The following is a 21,085-nucleotide window of genomic DNA, read 5'->3' as shown; positions in this document are numbered from 1 at the left end:
CACGAATGTACCGGGGATGGACATTTCGGCAGTGGAACAGGGTTTTGTGGACGGACGAATCCATTTTCAATGTTGTGTACGGGAAAGTACGGAAAACAGTCATTTGTCGGAAGGAGGAACAGAATGAAGCAAAATGTTATGCACGTCGGGTACAGAAACCTGCATCAGTGATGGTATGGGGATGCGTGACGGCATCTGGGGTTGGCCCACTACACGTCTGTGAGGGCATTGTGATTGCACTCGCCTATACACGCATACTGGAGCGGCATCTTCCCACAGTGCGAAGTCACCTGTTCCACAGGCGGCGTCTCATCTTTCAACACGACGATGCCAGGCCTCATACAGCGCGGCTGACAAGATAATGGTTGACTCACCATCACGTGCGAACTCTGCCATGGCCACCATCGAGTCCCGACCTCTCGCCCATTGAGAATGTGTGGCGTGTTCTTAAGCGACGTGTGCAACAGAGGAGACCCACGACAGTGGCTGCTCTTATCGCCTGCCTGCAGGAGGAATGGCACCGCATCGATGTGGAATACCTTGAATGACTCGTCCGCAGCATGCCCCGATGCATTGCCACAGTTATTCGCCGACGGGGTGGCGTCACACCATGGTAAACAGGATCCCCTCTAACAGTGGTCGAACTTCAATGTCACTTGTAGATGGACGAAAATGTTTTATTTTGTGTGGACACCATACATTGCTACGTTGCAGCGGAAATTTATGTTTTCCTTTGTTCTATGTAGCCTGCTGAATAAAATATGTTCAGCATATGCATGTGTTCTCCTTCTTTCACAATGCACTCCTATATTTGTGACTGGTCGAACTTCATTGTCACTAAGGTTGTACAGTCATGGAAAATAGTTCTTGGGCCACGAGACCTACGATATCGTAACATCTTAAAGCCTGTTGTCTATGCAACCCAAATAACAAAATTGTCGCTTGGGTTTGCCTGGCGGACCTGGATTCTCGGGAATGATTGAGTATTGACAGCAGCGTGAGTCATACCCCCAGGCCCAGCCATAACAAACAACAGCTGGGTGCCGTGAGACCACCAGAAAAAGTTTCAGGAATTGGTTTCTCAACAACAGCTATTCGTAAGAAAATGTTCTCTTTACTGATATTGGAGTCATTGTCAAGAAAGTTAACTGAAATGGTGGTTTTCGTCGAATCATCATCGCGCAACACACATGCTGTCAACCCAGAAGTCCTTGAAAAAGATTGGAGTTAAAAACAACTACTTGACAAATGATAAGACGAATCGATATTCATTAGTCCCAACTTAGAATTTTGTGTAAGACATGGATCATCATGTCCTATCATCCATTTCATAACTTCATTACCAACAGTAAAAATCATATAAATTGTCTCTCAAATCTGCCCGTTCCTTTTCCTCCCAACAGTTGTTCATGCACTTAAGAGAAAACCTTTTAGAAGCAGTACTTCTCTCCTCGGTAATTTAAAATGCATTACAGAAAACAAATTGCGAGCAAAGCGACCAATAAATTTTCAGATCCAATTTTTTGCAAAATGAAAACAATGTCGATTTAATATGGGGAAAAAATTCATGGAGCGCCATATTATTCTCTTTTACAATTTTTTTTCATTTAGATCGTTTGACGTCCAGGGTTAACTCCCGTCGACCCCTAGCTACGGCTCTGAACTTGACTAGACTGCAAGAAAAGCAGACATTGCGAGCGAAGCGAGCAAGAACATTTTACAAAAGGTATTTATATTTGTATAAAATTTGAAATCAAGGGGGCAATTGCAGCTCTGTCCCCCTCCCCCCCACGCAGGGGCTCTTGGCAGTCTGGAAGAAATAATGCAAGAAAGACGTGAAAACAAAATCCATCTTGAGTATCCTTTTGTCCTGCCACTCTTAGATTCTGCTATTCTTGCTTTCCTTTACTTCCATGTTTGCCCCCCTAAAATTGATTTCCGTTCAAGGTTGTGGGGGGGCTGTGGTTTCGCCACTGCACCCCCTTCCCCCGTAGTTGCCTTGAACTTTCATCGGCTTGAAAATACTTAATTTTCTTTAAGAGTATAATATATTTTAATAGGCGATAGGATTCATCTATCCTAAATTTCTAGGTGAAAATATAATAATATAGGGGCATAGATGTCTGGAAGGGAGGTAAGGATTGCCACATCTTCCCCTTAGAAAACGAATGTCAACCAAAAAGTACGTTTTCACATGTATAATTTGATTTCAGTCATAATAATTTACATTAATTATTATAATGAGGATGCAGGAATGCGATAATGCAACACTATTAACGGGGTAATATGCCCCATGGAAAAATACCTTGCTTGTCTCCTCGTGGAAAAAATCTGCAGACGTCCATGATTAGGGGGCATTTGCCCTCCCCCTGGCCCCCTGGGCGCACGCCTATGATCCCCGTGATGGAATATGTAGCTCAAAGCCAGGGCTTTAAGATCAAATTTGTTTTGTTATTGTTTTTATTAGTAATTACCTCAGTTTTCTTCCTCTGAAGTTAAATTATTCATGACGACGATTTATGATTACATTAAAGACATGAATGAACATACACAATGAACCCATTTTGGTCGGAACTCGAACTCGGAACCTTGTTTGGCAAGAAATACAAATATCCATAAGGCATGAGTGTTTCATTGGAGATGTTCCTCTACTTCCGTCATTTTATCACTAATATATTTCTTTAATATACAATAATAAATCACAACTACCTAAAAATAAATATTATTTTGCATTTTCACATGCATATGTTTTTTTACGGTTAGAGTGTGAACTGGCACCTGTTTATTTAGATTGTTCTTTATGTTTCGTGTGTAGTTAAAGATAGGAAGAATGCTTGAAGAACGATTAGGGCTATAAGAATTCCGTCCGTGACAGAGTGGTTAGCACAGTGCGCTACGATGTCTGATGTCCTGGGTTCGAATCCCGTCGTGCGTATGGGTGTTCTTTGTGAGTGCCCCTTCATCAATTTCATCATATCACTCATCCTCGTCGTCGCGATTAGCAAGAGGTGAAAGAAAAACGACGCTAAATAAGAAAATAAAAAGACTTATAAGAATCATTCTTATTTCCGGACGTGTCCTACATTTTATAGTTATGTCTGGCCTCCGGAAGGAATTTGAAAGAAATCTCAAATGTCTTATACGTATTTTGGGCATCACGTAACTTCAAATTAGATGGAGAAACAGAAAATCTGAGGGGAGTCTGAGATAACGTGGTTCCTTGGAGAAGTATGCTTAAATCAAAGAGTGTGCATGGTTGCTACTGGATGTTCGGAAAAGCAATTACAATCCCAGCTCAGAAATTACTTCACGATTTCCTAGATCCGGAAAAGTCCGGATATGTGTATAAAAGTGCTTACTTTGTGAAGTTTCATCGATATAAGTGTCGGTAATTTGTTCGAAGTAACAAGTAATTATTCTCCTTATTGGAGAAATAAGGCACACAATTCTGTTTTTTTTCCCAGTGTATAGTAGTTTTTTTACATATTAATAAACAAGAACTTCCAGACTTTGTTTACGAAATTGTGAATTTTTTCCTTCCGAATTCATGTATTGTTTTCACTTCCTGGCCCCATATCGACGAAAAACGTTCTGTCTTACATACACAAGTTGAAATCACATACAACCGTGCTATTAATTAGCAGTTGAGGAATTTTGAACTCAACCGTTCACTTCAACATTAATTTTTCAGCTGAAGATGTGTCATATTCTCGTTATATGCTAAGATGTCCTAGTAACCTATTATATTTACTGCAAATGTGTTCGTGTCCAACATTTTGAGACAATTTTTCCTACTTTCCGCTGAAGAGTGATCTGATAGCCCTATGTGTGATGAGAACTGTTTTTACTCAATTTCTGATATAATTTATTCCAGCATTTCCTTCAACTTCTATTACCTTGTTATTACCTCCAATGATTACACAACTTTTCCTTCGTGCTCGACCTTTGGGTTCAGAAATGTTTACAACACCCCTATCTCCCGCGTGTAAATAGCAGGCAACAACACTCTGGAAGACCATAATGTATACAACTTGTTTACTACATATTTTACGAAAATATTAGAATGTTAGCTTGATATAACTGTGGATTGTAAGGAACGAAATTAAATACCTGTTTTATACGCACACTGGAACGAGCGCAGGCCTGCTGTGAGTCACTCTGGCAGTGAAGGTCACTGATCGAAGTAGTTAGTACTTGCTTGCTACAGCAGGCGCCTTATCTTACCTCAAGGAAACACGGAAATCTTCGTTACTTTTTTTCGCCAGACTAATGGTGAACATTTACAGGAACGTAAGGAGTAGCATCATATTCTATTGGAATTAGATTTCGTGGCGTTTAAAAGATATCATAACAATATGTAAATCTCTTTTGTGACCTACACTGAACTTATTTTAAAGTTTCATTGACATGTGAAAGCGGAAATTCAGAGATCCTTCTTCCTTACGATTTCTAAACAACCGAAGAGCGTGGTGAACGTGAAACTACTTATTGTTCGCATCAACGATATGCATTATACAAATGGTCCTTAATCAAAAACGCTATTACATCACAGGAAGTGATATTTAAAACAATTCTACCACGTATCCAACGTAACCAATATTCAGATTGATTCCAAGCTTCTGTTTGGGTTATTTTGTGTCGCATTTTTACCTCTTGCGATAATCGCGACGATGAAGATGATGGGTAATGATACGAATGCAAGGCTACATCTATGCCTCAACAGGTTTCAAAAATGGACCCTCTGGCTTTGTAGAGAGTTACGGTGATTTTTATTTTTATTTTCATTTGGTATTTTAAGTCCACTTTATGCACACAAAGGCTAATCGAGACTGCGTCTACAGTTTAGATTGGGATCCTAACCACTGTGTCTCCACCGGGTATCGAACCGGGGACTCCTTGATTACAATGCGACTCCTCTACTACAGCGCCATCGGGAAGAATGAGATAGATAGAGAGAGAGAGAGAGTTTTACGGTGACTACGATAATGAAGAATTGAAAGTAGCAGAACGACTAAGCTATTCTTTTGTCAATATTGGGATTGTTAATGAATGTTATGGATGTCAGTTCAAATTGAAAAAAATAAACTAAAAAATTTCCAGAGTGCCTTACAAATCGTTAATTTTTCTCTTTCCACACATTACTTTGCTACTATGTAGATATTTGCATGCTAAGACGTAGAAAGTGCTTCATTTTCAGTGTGTGGAATTGCGATTTATTTCTGAGAATGGAGTGGGTAGTGGGAAAAGGATCACCTCACATGTTTGGATTATACCTCCCCGCCAAAAAAAGACACAAACTATATATCGGCTGTTGTTCTTATAAGGAAATATAACATGTATGAATTGTCAAGAAATATTGCAGCCTATTCACATCCTTACGGATCTTGGAAGAAAGCCCACGTAGAGATTGGGAAGTTTTGTTACGATAAAATTGGGATGTATAGTAAATTAAAATGCAAAGTACTACCTTGTGCTTTGCACCAAGTCATGAAGGCGTATAGGGGGTGTGGAGTTAGTGGAGTTAGGGCCCCACGCTTTCTTCATCAGCCCGAAGGTGGGAATGATGTGATCAGCACCACGCCCCTGGCCGCCATACCCCCCCTTCCCCAGAGTTTCCTCCAGGTACCCACTTTATACGACGCTGGGTGGGCACCGAAGCAGCTTGAACAGGTGGACAAAATCCCGATTATCCCCCGATGGGGATCGAACCCAGATCTCTCGCATGGTAATAAAACGCCCTAACGACTGTGCTACTGCGGCACATACAGTAATTAAGTGTTTTAGCCTTTCGTTCAACGTTTTTAGGGGAATCATTTTCGGAGATATAACGTGTAGCACTTGTCGGTTCTGCGACCTGGGTTGAGAAAAGGCGATTTTCTAACGAACAACATTCCACCTGACAAGTCACGTGACTTTTCTACATTTCCTGTGCCTGTTGGCTTTTGCATGAAAGACGAGTTGCTCTTGAGACAGACAGAATCACCCGATCACCTAATTGTGCAATGTGTGTTGCCTACCCTTCCGGCATTATTTACTGCCATTAAAGTCTTATGGGGAAGAACTTTTTTCCACCACTGTACATCCACGCCTGGGCAGGATTCAAGCCCAGGTAGATCACTCGACGCGTTATTGAGATTTGCAAGAAGACTGTATAAACAGAGCAAATATGTTGAATATGTTCATGTTACTGTGTGCTATTTTAAAATAATACGAAATTTTAAAAATATTTCCACACTTTTTGACCTCCACAAGTACCCGTGCCCTCGGATAACATTACAACTCGTCTATTTGTCTTCAAGGTTGCAACTCCTACCCTTCTCATTACTCTCTTTCCCTCCAGTGGTGCCAGATCTTAATTTAAGCGCAAGGGAAGGCGGATTAAAGCAGTCCCGAACGATAATAGGCGAAAATGAGCAGGAGAAGAATGCAGAGGTCGAAAAAATCAGCTCGGAAAGGAAAAAAGTTTGGTTTCCTTTCCACGTCAAATATTTGCTTTTTCTTCCACCAATTGCAGGTAAACATAAAATCCCCCTAATTACTCATTAACACGTCATTCAGCTCTGTTGGTTGCGATTGTATTTATTCTTAATTAAAGTTGTTCATGGCATGCTCCCGTGCCCTGGGCAAACATAACAGCCCCAGCGCTTAGGGAGGGGGAGGGGTTTGTCTACCCTTTACCCCCTTTTCTGATTAGCCTAATGCTATTGTGTCAATGGAGATGCACGCAATTAATCTACAGTAAAAGCTTGGATCCCGCTCCTCTCCTCGCTTGCCTTCTTGATATGGTACCCATCAGTAGATGATATAATAGTTGAGCACGGCCGGTTTTTTAGCGTTTAGAACTAAAAAGCCGACCGTCCTTAACTTTGGAACTAAATTACAATATTTAGAACTAAATTTTCCCCTTTTTATGAATAATTTATGAGTTTTATTAATATATGAATATTTTATGAGTAATGTATAAAATATATAAACAGAAGATAATTAGAGGTAATAAACGCTATCTATGTATAACGTTATGTGTTAATTACCGGAAGGTACATAGTGTTGTTTATAATTACAACGGTCGGCTTTTTAGTGTTTAGAACTAAATAATATTTAGTTCTAAAATTTAATAATTAGTTCTAAACACTCAAAACTCGACAGTCCTTAACTAGTATATTATCATCTACTCCCATCTTTTATCAATTCGTGAAGTAAATCGTGCAAGGAACAAAATATGATTGTAGTAAACTTTGCGGACATTGTAGAATTTTAAAGTTTCTTCATACAATATCATGTTAAGTGGAGTCATCAAGGATATACCCCCTCTCTACGCGTGACTTCTTAGTAACTTTTTATTACTGTTAGTAATCATTATTATTCCTTCTTTACTACTATTCTTATGTGCAACTTGTTAATTTACATCCTACTTTATTTATATCATAAAATAATATTCTCATTAGTAATATATTAAACTTATTGACGTCTCGGTGGCTGAGCGCGCTGAGTGGTTGACTATTGATCTCGGCATCGAAGTTCAGGAGTTCGAGTCCCGGTCTGGTCACGGATAATATTTGTGGTTGTCCTTTCATCAATTTCATCTAATCTTCCTCGTCGTCGTGAGAGTGACTGGCCAAAAGTGACAGAAAGGAGACGATAAATAAAAAAAAAATACAATGTATTCTATTTTTCTATTATGGTCACTTTTTCTTACTCCTGCAATTTTATTATCATCATCATTCCTTATATAATTTTTGCTCTCTCACATCCTTATTGACAAGAGTTGGTTGTAAGATCGGTTCAAGAGGCCGGAACGCGCATGTTTTAATGAATGAAGACAATTATTACTCAAGGGCGTCCGCAGAGGAGGACCAAGGAGGCACTTGCCCCCTCCCCCCTGAGACATGTGGAAAGACGTCATATGAAATGGTGAAAGTGTAGCGTGAAAATATGGATAAGGGGTGCCTTCAAAGATAGCAGATTAACTACGTATGCAAATTATTCTAGTGCGGGAGATGATTTATGAGAATTCTCTTAATTAGGGGTAAGCATCACTCCACGTTTTCCCCGCTTTAAGCACTGCTGCCCCCCCCCCCTTCCTGCCCGAGAAAAATCCTGCGGGCTGTCTTATTTTTACTAATATCATAATATTATGGGGAAACTGGGAAACATATAGGATTGACAAGTTTTCTTTTATATACATGTACTCTATGTGATCAAAAGTATCCGGACACCCACCTGAAAATAAAGTACAAGTTTGGGCAACCCTCCATCAGGAACACTGGCAGTCAATACCGTGTTGGTCCATCCTTAGCCTTGATGACAGCGTTCACTCTCACAGGCATACATACATCAATCAGGTGCCGGAAGGTTTCCTGGGGAATGGCAGCCCATTCCTCGCAGAGCGCCAACATGAGAAGAGGTATTGATGTGGATCGGTGTGGTCTAGCACGTAGTCGGCATTCCAAAACATCCCAGAGATGTTCTATGAGATTCAAATCAGGACTCTGCGCAGGCCACTCCATTAGTGGGACTTTGTTGTCGTCAAACCACTCCCCCACAAGCCCTGCAGTATGGACGGGTGCTCGGTCGTGTTGAAAGACACAATGGTCATCCCCGAACTGGTCTTCGACGGTAGACAGCATGAAAACTGTTAAAATGTCAACGTAAGTTTGTGCCCTGACATTGCCATGTAAAGCAACAAGGGGGTTAAGCCCCCTCCAGGAGAAACATGACCACACTGTAACCCCGCCACCTCCGAATTTCACTGTCGGCACTACACAGGCTGGTAGATGTCGTTCATCAGGCATTCGCCACACCCACACCCTACCATCGGATTGCCACATTGTGTACTATGATTCATCACTCCCCACAAAGGTTTTCACTGTTCTATGGTCCAGTTTCGACGCTCCTTGCACCATACGAGGCGGCGTTTGGCATTTGTTTGTTTGATGTTTGACTTATGGGCAGCTTCTTGGCCATGGAAACCAAGTTGCCGCACCTTGCTCCAAACAGTAATGGTGCTTGGAGTAGATCCTGATGCAGTTCAGAATTCCTGTGTGATGGTGGCGATGGATGATTGACGATAATGCTGTACGACCCTCTTCAACACTCGATGGTCTCTGGAGGTCAACATGGGAGATTGGCCTGCACGCATTTGGGTTGTACACATCTCTTCACTATAACATCGGAAACAGTGGACAGAGGGGTGTTTAGGAGGGTGGAAATCTCACACACAGACTTCCTACACAAGTAGCACCCAACCAACTGTCCACGTTGAAAGTCTGTGAGTTCCTCAGACCATCCCATACTGCTGTCTCACACTGTCTGCAGACTACTGAGTTCGCTGACTATGTGTTCTACGCGGTAGATGGCAGTACTGTGTCGCCCTCTATGATACACACGTTTCGCGGTGTGTCCGGATACATTTGATCACATACAGTATATGTACGTACACACACAAATTTCTGAGTGCCTTTCGATGTTATTGTAAACTAAATGTAGATGTCTAAAAAGTACCTGTGCCGGAGTTTGCACTTAAGACCTTGTGATTACTCGTCTGTCTAACTCTGAACTATCGCAGGATACAAGATAAATAGAAAGATAAAAGTTTAGGGCGCTTACTGCAACAACAAAAAATATCTCGAAATATTCGTCCATCTGTCAATGAGATATAGCAGTTTATACCTATTACATACAGAAATCTAAGACTTCGTACCTTGGTTTAAGAAGTAGGCAATTCTGGTACACAAACAATTCAAGGAATGCTATACCGACTACACTGTACACTATATCTATGTCTTGTATAAATGCGTCTTCCGAGGTACCTCAGTTACATTTCTATAATAGGTAAGAGATGCAAAGTTTACACACTTTCTTGTAAGTCTTCTTTTGTGCTCGGACTTTTCTGTTCAGCACCACATCGTCAGGTTAAAGTGAGATCGGAAATTGAGCGCTGGACAACTTGGAACGTAAAATATCTTACACAGACAAATAAAACAAGTTTCGAATACAACATGCTTGTTTATGCCTATTTGTTGGCATAAATAATATTTTCTCTGCCAAATATTCAAGATAAATGATTGAAAGCTCGTGTCCTGCGGCATCCTTACTTAACACACGGCATGTGTTTCCATGAAGTGAAGCGTGTATACAATATTGCTTCTAAAGTGAATGCCAACTTCAGAAATATATAGAGAAGAAAACATTCGCGTATTTTAACCTGCTGCTTCATTTGCTTGGAAGACAGTAATAAAGGAAATTAAGTTTCAACTCTTGGCTTTTACAACGGCGGGGCTATTTTGCTTACGTAACCGCATTTCCGGCGATAAAAATGGAGGAAAACAGCCCTTGCTTCGGTTTCCAGTCCATCTTTTGCGTCGTAGAACAGTAAAGCCAGCCGTAAACCGCAGCTACGAGGCCTAAAATCCGAAGGGAAATGTAAAATAAGACGAGAATTCGTTCGGAGAGAACGATAGGAAAAAAAGACAGTCAAATCGATACTGGTGCTGCCATCTAATCAATGGTTCGATTCGGCCTATTCGTTTCATTCCATCACTGGACCGAAAGAATCCTTTAAGTTCGGATATTATAGGAATGCGTGCGCATTTTAGAGCCCGAAGAAAACACGCACACAGAGACATCTAGTGTCCAGTTCGAACTCGAAATTCCCAATTCCACAGCCCGGATTGCCGGATGCCGTCCTGGGAAACATTGTCGGAGCGAAGTCTGGCATGAGTAATTCCTATAGATGGCTCTTATATTCGACAAAAGTGAAATGGCTCGAAAAATATACTCCCAAGCAATTTATTGAAAATGATAGATATCGACTGGGATTTAAGAAAATCGGCCTAATGCTGGAGCCTTATAAAACGTTTCGGGGAGCAATCCTATAAATTATGAATTGGTTGGTTCCTCTAAGTATGTTCTTCCCGTTCCGTTGATCCTAAAATTGTTAAAGTTCATGGTTATAGTGCGGAAATGGGCAAGGAGCCTCCAGTTATTAAACCGATTTATAGGTCGGGTCAATCCCGGATCTGGACTCCCGCATTCACTGGACCAAAACTAGGAAGTAGGGGGGAAACGATGGGATTTCAGGAGGTGGGGAGGTCGGGGGAGATGGATGGAGAGGTCAACATAGATTGGAGTAACCAGCAAAACCTTCAGGAAACATTGCTGGAATCGGGGACGGAGGAGGTAGGGGAAAGGGGAAGATAATATACCGTCGCCCAGAATACAGATCTTGTTACACAAACAGAGGGGAGGGGAGACGGGTAGTTTAGAACCAGTGTTAGCGCTATTATGTTTACTAAGAAGTTGCTCAAGAACATTTCCATTGGGTGATTGCAATTGCACAAACGAATTCCTTCGTTGTCTGCGGTCGGCAATTTTGGAGTGTCCGTCCATTTGTATTCCTTGTTTCTGTCTTGCGTTACATACATTTGTGTGAAACTGAATATTTTCTTTCAACTAGTTTAGATGAATTTTATCTGTACATGTTAAAGGAAAAGCTCAAGAGTCCTTCTTGAGTTGTATTTGTATCCTATTAACAAACGTGACAAAATATATGAATAATGTATCTACTTTGCCACGAAGTTTTCTCTCTGAAAATAACAATACAAATCAATAGTTTTCCTTGACGATTTTAAATTTAACAAAAAATTATTTCCATGTTTATCAAAGAAGTGAAAAAGGTCTAAATTTAAATATACATATATTTTAATATGAATATTTTAACTTTATTATTCAACGTTATACCAGCATATTCCAATAGTAGCCGTAAGAAACCAGAATCGCCAACTTGACATCAGTGATTCGTGAAATCTTCTTGTTCGCTTCGCTGGCAATTTCTGCTTTCTTACAGTCTTGTCAAGTACAGAGCCGTAGCTAGGGAGTGGCCGGAGTTGGCCCTGGGCGCCGAACGATCTAAATGAAAATAATTGTAAAAGAGAATGCCATGCCCCATGATTTTTTTGTGCCATATTAAATCAATATTGTTTTCAGTTTGTAAAAATTTGGATCTAAAAATTTTCTTGCTTCGCTCAAAATTTTGTTGTTTTCTGTAATGCATTGTAAATTACCAGAGAGAGAAGTTATAACTACTAAGTACTTCAGACTCTTGCTGCAACACAATTGTTTGGAGGAAAAGGAGTGCGGCACATTTCAGATTGATTGATTTAGTTTATTTTACTTCGTGTTTTGTGCCTCTTGGATAATTTACGAAGATGGGGATGAGTGATGAAATGATGAAATTGATAAATAAACATTCACAAAACAACCAAGCCCGAGCGAGATTCGAACCCGGGATCCTTGGCGTCGCAGCGCAAAGGGAATATTTCAGAGACAATTTATTTATTCGTTATGGTGCCTCTATGTTGCTGCATTCGTATATACCCATCAATCCAATGACACTAAAACTGAGATAAAATGAGGTTTCTCTTTCCCAACTGAACTTCCATCAAGGCTTTTGCCTCCCCTTCCTCCCTAATCAGAGGGTCTGCGCACGCCTTTGGTCTCGGCCAAGTCAAGAGTCAAGAAATAAACAGAAACATGCGAGCAGAAAAAAAAAAACGTCGAAACTTGCCCTCTTGCTTGAGAAACTTCATTACATCTTGTCGAATTTTACTTGCAATTTGAGAAGTTCGACAGGTTGACGCAGAACATGCGTGTAGTAATCAATTTCTTGACATGCCTGCTGTACATTGACCAGGGACGGCGCTGCTGGGGGGCTGGGGGGACTGAAGTCCCCAAAACCGGCCTCAGCCTCCATGTAGCCCCCAAAATTTTTGTAGTACGGTAGACCGAAAACTTAAAAAAAGTTTAAGTTTACATTTTCCATTATTAAAATTCCATTGAGGCAAGTACAATATTTTCTAGTTCGGTTAGATCGCAAAGTTCGAATGTGTTTAAAATCAAGGGGGGGAGGAAGTTGTAGATGCAGATATGCCTGGATAGCAGTGGCTATCATTTGATACTACGTAATGGGCCAATCATGAGTGCCAAACTTGTTACGAAATCTGTTACCTGCCTCGTAGGTGGACGACGTATTCAGTGGCTGTGAGATTGTTCTTAATTGTTGGCATTTGCAGCTATAAACGTGTTCATTATTAGGCTCCATAAATCGTATTGCTATATTTCTGAATAAATCTAACAGGTGTGTAAAATGAAGTTTTTTAAGTAGGACAACGTTCAACATCTAAAGAGTCGTTCATGTTCTTTTCTGATTGTTAGTTTCTCATTCGAGTACCGACAATGGTATGAGTGTTATCGATGTTCTCTCATTGTTTTCATCGTTATATCTATCATTATCGTTGCAAATATTCAAGAGGGAGAAATAGGACGTTAAGAAATCAGAGAGTACACAAAATAACTAACTTAATTCTTACATGTTAAGAATTGAAAATATTAAAATTGGACCTCCCCGCCCTGCTTATCTATCACTGCTGCTGCCTTGAAATTAAGAGGTCCCGGGATTGATCCACCGTGGAGGCACATATAATTAAGTGGCTCGGATTCCACTATAAGCTGTAGGTCTCGTCCCAATTATCTTCTGTGCCCTTAGCCCTTGAGTCTTTCCACAATATAGTGGATCTTAATACAAATCCAATCAAGTAAAAAGTCTTGCATACGATGCAAAAATCAGCACGCTTTGACAATTTCATTCTTCGCAGGCCTAGGCCTACATGCTAATTAATTATTATTTGTGATGTTAAAAAAAAATCTGCAGTACCGTCAAAGTGGCCAAATTTGATTCCGTGCAGAAGAATCAATCTTTGAAGCACATCTCATAAAACTATTGATCCAATTCTGATCAATATTCAGAGCATAATATATTCTGGAAAAAAAAACAACATTATCTTCAGCAGGTCACTTCTCTAACCAAAATGCCCAGTGCAAGAGTTGCAACTACATATATTCCTTGATTTTATGTCAATATGTTTGTCTCGTAGTGGAGGTGGATTTGTAGTGAAAATATTTTACTTTCTTGAGAGTGGCACGTCCTAAGGTGACATTCTGACATCCTCCCCATTTTTAGCCCTAAGTTCTGAATTCCAGTCGTTGAACAAGAAAAGTAAGATATTTCATCATGGAAGAGGAAATGGTAACATTAATACAGTTTCTATTCAAGGGTGTTTTCGCTTATTTGATGCCTACTTTATTAAGTTAGTGCCAATTTTCTGAAGCATGGAAAGCTACAATTTTTATACGCTTCCTACTGTTGTGATTTGGACAGTTTAGTCATGGCACACTATGAGGCAGAATGGAAGCCAAAATAAAGACCTTCAGCAGCTGCTTGCAATGATTGAAACATTCAAAATATAATTTTACAAAATTTATAAGCTTTGTGTTATTGAAATGTTCAAAGGTTGCTTGCAACAAACCGAAATCTAATTGGTGACGAGAGGTTGAGTGCTCTATCTGTTCTGTCCTTTGAAGAGCTTGCAAACTCTTTGGGTTTAAAAAAGGTTGTGGCTGCTCATATAAACAGACGTATCTTATCGTAGTTTCTTGCTGTGGCTCATTTTCTCATTTTAGTAACAAGTTAGTCACACTGTTTACATAGAAATAGTGTTACGTGTAGTATTTATACGTATATCCAGCGAGTTGATAATGTAATGAGTAGTTTGTATGGTGTATTTTGTACTCTTCACGTGAATAGTAAGACTGATATTATTCCACTCAATAATGGCTTAGGAAAGGAAACAATATAATTATTGCATTTTATTTGACATAAAAGATTCGTGCCTAAAAGTACTTTTGTATATGATGGAACAAAATGCAATATCTCATTGATTTGTGTTGAGTTCTGATTGTAAAATATGTAAGAGGTAAAATTATACCCTAAAAGTATGAAGTAAGTACATTTTAGCCGGTATTAGTTAGCCCCCTGAAATTTAACTCAGAAATCTGTACCCCCCCCCAACTTATTTCAGGCTGACATTGACCATATATACGTACTAAACTAACCCAACAGAATTTAAATAATTTTTATTACCCTCCCATTTTATTAATAGTCAAGAACGTAGTTCTCAAGATATGGAGCCACGAAAAGAAAAACAATTAAATTGATTCTTTTGCACGTCACAAACCCGCTTGATTGTCTAGCAAGTTCCATACGCTGCATCAGTTTTGTTCCAGAGGACACACGCGCACATGTCAATAAGTCTCCCCTAAAGCAGTTACTTCCCGGGACCGCATTCGGGGAAAACGAAACCAAACAGTAACGGTCGGTCGGCCCGGAAGAAATTTATTTCGGCAGGGTTAAAGCACTATCCTTGTGTTCCTAGGGATCAGGGAAATGGGTTCCTTCATATGACGATAACTTTCGTCTCATTGGCTGGGAGATTAATGGCTGCTGCGACTGTCCATTCGTCTCTCGCGTAGGCTTATCAGGTGAGCGAATCTATCTGGGAGGAAGATGTCGCCGAGATTTCAATGGAAAGGGAAGGAAGAACAGAAATTCCAATCGAAGGGAATTGATTCCCAGCAATTAAAGGTCAGGATTCTTTCGGACGGCAATTTAAAATTTCCGCGACATTAAGTTCCGAACCGAGTTCTGTTAAGAGACAATGGTTCTGCCATTTTCGAGTTTCTATCTCCGATTTTTATTCTGTAGGTAGGTTTATTTGGAAGTTCTAACAAAGCTCAGTGGCGATGATTTCTTTTATGTCTTGTTGCGGATACGCCCATTTGTTAATTACCTGTTCATTAAGCTGTGCACAGAAGTACTGCTACAAAGCGTGCTAATTAAACTTTTACTTTTGGGGTGAGGGGGTCCATTGCAGGATTGATTTTTTTTTCTCAACTTGTATTAGCCATTTTTTTCTAAAAAAAATATCTTTGGAGTTGTCTCATTTTATAAATATAGGCTACTATGTCTTTTGTCAGCCAATAGAAACAAATACTTAAAATATTGTTGAATAATTCTTGATAATACATACAGTCAGTTTTGCAATAGTCAGTTGAAACGCGTGAAACTACACTGGCTAATGGAAACAGAACATTTGTTATAAATGGCAAAGATGAAAATTTACCGTTTTGGCAATGGATGCTTGGGTGTTTTGGGGGAAAAACCCCTCACCAATTTGATTCGCAAGCTGCTGCTACGAAACAAATAGGCTACAGTATGTTGTGATGCCACCTAGAAGACACAAGACAAGATTTAGCAGCCTCTGGTCTTGTCTGCAGTATTAAAGAAGTGGCGTGCCCAATGAGGGATTGGTGGGGTCACAACCCCCTTTTTGAAAATCCTAGGCACATAACTGTATTGAATACTTTTTTAAAAAACTATTACAAGAACTAAAACACAAATTCTTGCACATTAAACATAATCTGATATGTACGATTACGAATAACGACTTTCCGGCTGCAAATAAAGCAGAGATCCAGGGGTGGGTCAAAAATTAATTTGTTCTAGTTCCATTGTGGGGAAATGGCTGAACTACAATTATATACCTCCCTTGGGAAAAGATTGGATGCCTCCATCATAAAAGCGTGATTATAATGTACCTGATTGTAGCGTCCTCATCAGGAAATAGTTGAACTACAGATTATTTAACTTCCTTGGTGAAAGATTGGATACCTCCAACTTAAAAGCATGATTTTAATAAAGTTGATTCCAGCGCCAAAATCGTGAAATGGCTGAACTACACATTACTTACCTTTCTTGGATACTTCATCTTAAAAGTAAGATTTTAATTCCTGCGCAATCATCGGGTAATGGCTGAACTACAGATTATTTACCTCTCTTGGGGAAAGATTGGATACTTTCATCTTAAAACCACGATTTTAAAATATTTTATTTCATAGCCATTATCGGGAAATAGATTAACTACAGATTATTTACCTCCGATCTGAAACTAAAACTAACTAACTAACTCTCTAGCCTTCTTAAACCCGAAGGTTCATGGCTGCAGCAACACAGGCCTTCCATCTGTTCCTATCTTGAGCAAGATGTATATACTCTTTTCCATCCCTACCGATTTCCTTAGGTCTATCTCAACGTTGTCCCTCCATCTTCGTCTTGGCCATCCTACAGGTCTCTTACCATCAGGTTTCCCAACAAGAATCCTGTAAACTTCTCTTTCCTCTCCCAGGAATTTTGGGATAGTGTCATATGGTCAGACGAATCCAAGATTAATGTAGTACGGGTCAGATGGGATAAATAGGGTCTGGAGAAAATCAAATAAAGATAATGATCACATTAACACAGTTCCAACAGTTAAACACTGTTACCCTGCCCCCGAGTCAGGGCAACAGTGTTTTCTTTTTCTCTTATTGAAATATTTATTAATATGTTAATTAATTGGGTAATCAAGTGTATAAACATATATATGTGTGATTAGTGTAAATCAATTTATTATGCATTTTTAGGTTCGTATTATTCCATGTATAAATATCATGTAGCTCTCTGTTCTTGCTTCGTGTTTCGAACGTTCAAAAGAAAGGCGGGCAGTTTAGCTCTTAAAGATTAAAAATTTTGAAAGAAGGGCGGTTGGCAGCAGACGCCGACCAAACGTATATAAACTCCCAGATGAGAGTAGGGGAGGTCGGCTGTTGGAACTGAGACTTGGAAGGGAGAGGCTGTTTTTGCTTCGGTTAGCTAGGACCGGAGGACAGATCTCCCGAAACGGATGCTGTAAGAGATTGGATTGCCAGGCAAGCTAGTGCCTTGGTGTCCGATTTACAGGTAAAAAGGTAGTTTGTACTGGATGTTATTTTGAAGTAATTACGGTGCGCCGGGCAGCCTAGTGCCTTGTCACCGTGGAGGTTGAGAAATGTACACGTCGGGCGGCCTAGCGCCTGTTAAGACGTTTCTTGGAGTAACGCGAGTCTACCTTGTGACAAGCGTACTTCAGATGTAATTCATGAAATGTAAAGCATCCAGGTACAATCAATAGAGATTCCAACATCAAAAATTAGAGTTTTGGCCCGATAAATAATTAGAGAAAATAACGTTCGGAAACGACATGTATATACTTTAAATTTTACGTTAATTAAACTATAGAAATTATCCAAAATTTCAGTTTTTAATTTCATACATGCTGGACAAGGTAATTTATCCCCCTGATCATAAAGGTTTCGCAAAGGTTATCCGTTGTCTCTTGTAGTTAATTATATAATTATGTTGACTTGTAGCAACCCACGTGCATTGTCGTACAAAGAAAGATACCCCTAGACAAATCAGAGCCGAGTACGAAGTGCACAGAACCTCGAGTGCGGAGGTAAAGTGTGGGTGGCCAGGCTAGTAACATATTTATTTGTGGGCTCTGTCCGGGATTGAACTTATTTATTTGGGGGCTCTGTCCGCGATGGAACTTAGTTATTTGAGGTCTTGTCGCAGGATATTGAACGAGATTTTTGATTTGAAAGTTAAGGAGAGAAACGGACGAGGATCGAACCGATGATCTTGCGAAACAAAAAGGGGAAGTTACAAGAATGTCGCTTGGTAACTCGAGTAGGTCCAGCCCGACCGCGTTAGAACTTTCTGTTGTTGAGGAACAAAGGTGCGTTCCAAGAGTGACAATGGAGGAAATTCGTTTGCCGCTTCCGACATTTGAGGGAAATGTAGGGAAGGAAGATGCTTTTTCGTATCTGGATAGGATTCAAGATTACGCGAGAACGCTGAAAATTTCTGAAGATGATCTTCTGAAGCAGTTTATTCCTCTTTCGTTGCGAAATGAAGCGAGGGAATGGTTTTTGTTCACGGAACCGTTCGGTGATTTTTCACATTTCAGGCATAAATTCTTGCAGACTTTTCATGGATTGGATTATCAGAGAGAAGCAGAGTTATTTTTGTCGCAAAGGTTTCAACTTGCTAACGTGGGATTTGCGGAATACGTTCGCAAAGTTGACAGGCATTTTAGTAGGATAAGGAATTCGGCTTCTGCGCAGGAGAGAATTGACTTTGTGAAATCGCACTGCAATCCGGTATTTAGGGATTATTTGTACAACAAGACATTCACTTCTATGAGAGAATTGAGCGAGTACGCCCTCGAACTACAAGCAGAGTTTTTGGAAAGGCAGAGATTCAAATCTTTCGTTTCGGAAGACGAAATTCGCAGCTTGTCGCTAAGAAAGTCATTTAACCAGGAATGCGAAGAGAAGAGGGGGAGAAAGAAATCTGATATTTTCTTGGACCCTGTGAGCATTGGTTTTGACCGCCCGAAAGTCGAGCGCTTGAGGGCTGAACATGTGGTTTCACGCCCTCCACCCTCGCGGCTTGCGGTGAGGGATGAAAACAAACAGAACCGCTTTTCGAAAGAAGATTGCCAGAGAAATAAATTATGCTACACTTGTGGACAGAAAGGTTGCAGAGCTTCAAATCACCGTAGGGAAAACAAGATTAATGAACGTGGGAAGGACGTAATAACAAAAAACTCGTAGAGTCGCCACGAATTTGTCAAGTTCGTGGCGTGGAAACTGCAAATTTTACGCGGAAGGAAAATTTTTCACCTCACAATGTAAATGTAAAAGACGTAAGGGAACCTATCGTTTCATGCAACGTGGCTAATGTAGAAGTACACGCATGTATTGATACGGCGTCGTCCAATAACTTTGTGTCTTTGGAGGTTTTCGAGAAAATGAAGACAAATGGAGTGAAATTGAAGGGTTGCAAAACGAAAGTAATACTTGCGGAAGGAAATGTGGAATCTTTGGGGAGCGCTTACGTGAATATTAAGTTTCACGGACACAAGGCTCGGGATCAGATATTTGTGTTATCTAATGCTAATCATGAAATGCTAATGGGAAGGACATTAATGGCTAAGCTGGGACTTGTACCCATGATTCATCGTAACGGGTGGGCAATTGAGCCTGATCTTTCGAAAATCGTGCCTTTTGATTCGCCGCCGACACGTGACAGCGTTGATGCTGTTGGTTCAAGGGGACTGGGTTCGACCGCGGATGGAGTCGAAGCAGTCCGAGAGAACGTTTCTGCTTGCGGAGCGGAGACACGTAGCAGCGACATCAAAGGGGAGGGGATTGACGAAGAGAGAAGGATTGCCATGCTGATGGAGGGTACCGATATCTCAGAGGAAAACAAGCCGAAATTGATTGCCATACTGAGAAGGCACATTGATGTTTTTCAAGATAATCCGGGATTAGCAAAGGATTACGAGGTTCGTTTGGATGTGAATAACGAGAAGCCGTTCCGAGCGAAACCTAGGCCACTTTCTGAGCAAAAGAAGAAATTCGACCGGAAGCAGAAAAGGAAAACAGAAGCGATGTTTACAGATGCAGCTGGCAACACTGTAAATGGAAGACAGACGGACGGACAGAAAGAAACTTCGCCGCCCGTAGATCTTAACGATAAAGAAATGTGGAAAAGAGGACAACAGAGTGATCCTTACTTGTCGAAATTAATTGGATGTTTAAATGGAGAAGAAGTTGAAATAAAGGATTCTCGAGAGAAGAGAAAATTTGACTTTTATCTCCAACATTCCTGTCTCGACGATGATGGACTGCTTTACCGTTTCGTTGACGAAAACACTGGACTTTATCCACCGTTTAGCTCCAGATTGAAGCTGTGGGTACCAGAGAAGTTGAAGAGTGAAGTACTTAAATCTTCGCATGATGATTTATTATCTGCGCACTTAGGACATGGAAAGACATTGTTTAAGGTCCTAGAGAATTATACTTGGGACGGAGTAGTCAAAGATATCAGTAACTATTGCAAAAGTTGTATCACTTGTCTTCAGTATAATCCTTACAACAGCAGAAAGATGGGATTTATGAACTCGAGGAAATCTACTGCTCCTGGATACAAAGTGTTTCTGGACATTTTTGGACCACTGCCTACAAGTACGAAGGGGAGATACAAGTACTGTTTAGTCATTCAAGATGAGTTCTCAAGGCACATTAGTTTGACACCGCTTAGAACTACAACGGCGAGGACGATCTCGCAAGCATTCTTGAAGTACTGTTTTCAATCAGGTTTCCCGAAATACGTTGTCAGTGACAACCAGAGTGTATTTCGAAGCAAACTGTAGTCACAGACGTTGCGTTCTGTGAATTGCAAGCCTGTCTATAGTACGCCATATAGACCGAAGGGAAACAAATCAGAAGCAGCTATTAAGATAATCAAGCAAGCACTTGGGAAGTT

General features: G+C 40.4%; 1 protein-coding gene across 1 annotated transcript in view; it reads left to right on the top strand.

The window, feature by feature from the left end:
* Positions 1 to 11,067: 11,067 nt before the first annotated feature.
* Positions 11,068 to 21,085, top strand: part of LOC145986389 (uncharacterized) — a 39,874-nt gene continuing 29,856 nt past the window's right edge. Inside the window, exon 1 of the mRNA XM_083120346.1 lies at positions 11,068 to 11,178. Coding sequence (XP_082976472.1) covers positions 11,068 to 11,178 — 111 coding nt within the window. The remainder of the gene's footprint in view (positions 11,179 to 21,085) is intronic.

The sequence above is a fragment of the Lepisma saccharinum genome, chromosome 1, assembly GCF_977018435.1.
Source record: "Lepisma saccharinum chromosome 1, izLepSacc3.1, whole genome shotgun sequence".
Taxonomy (NCBI): domain Eukaryota; kingdom Metazoa; phylum Arthropoda; class Insecta; order Zygentoma; family Lepismatidae; genus Lepisma; species Lepisma saccharinum.
The sequence above is the reverse complement of the archived record's forward strand: the minus strand, read 5'-3'. Positions and strand labels throughout refer to the sequence as shown.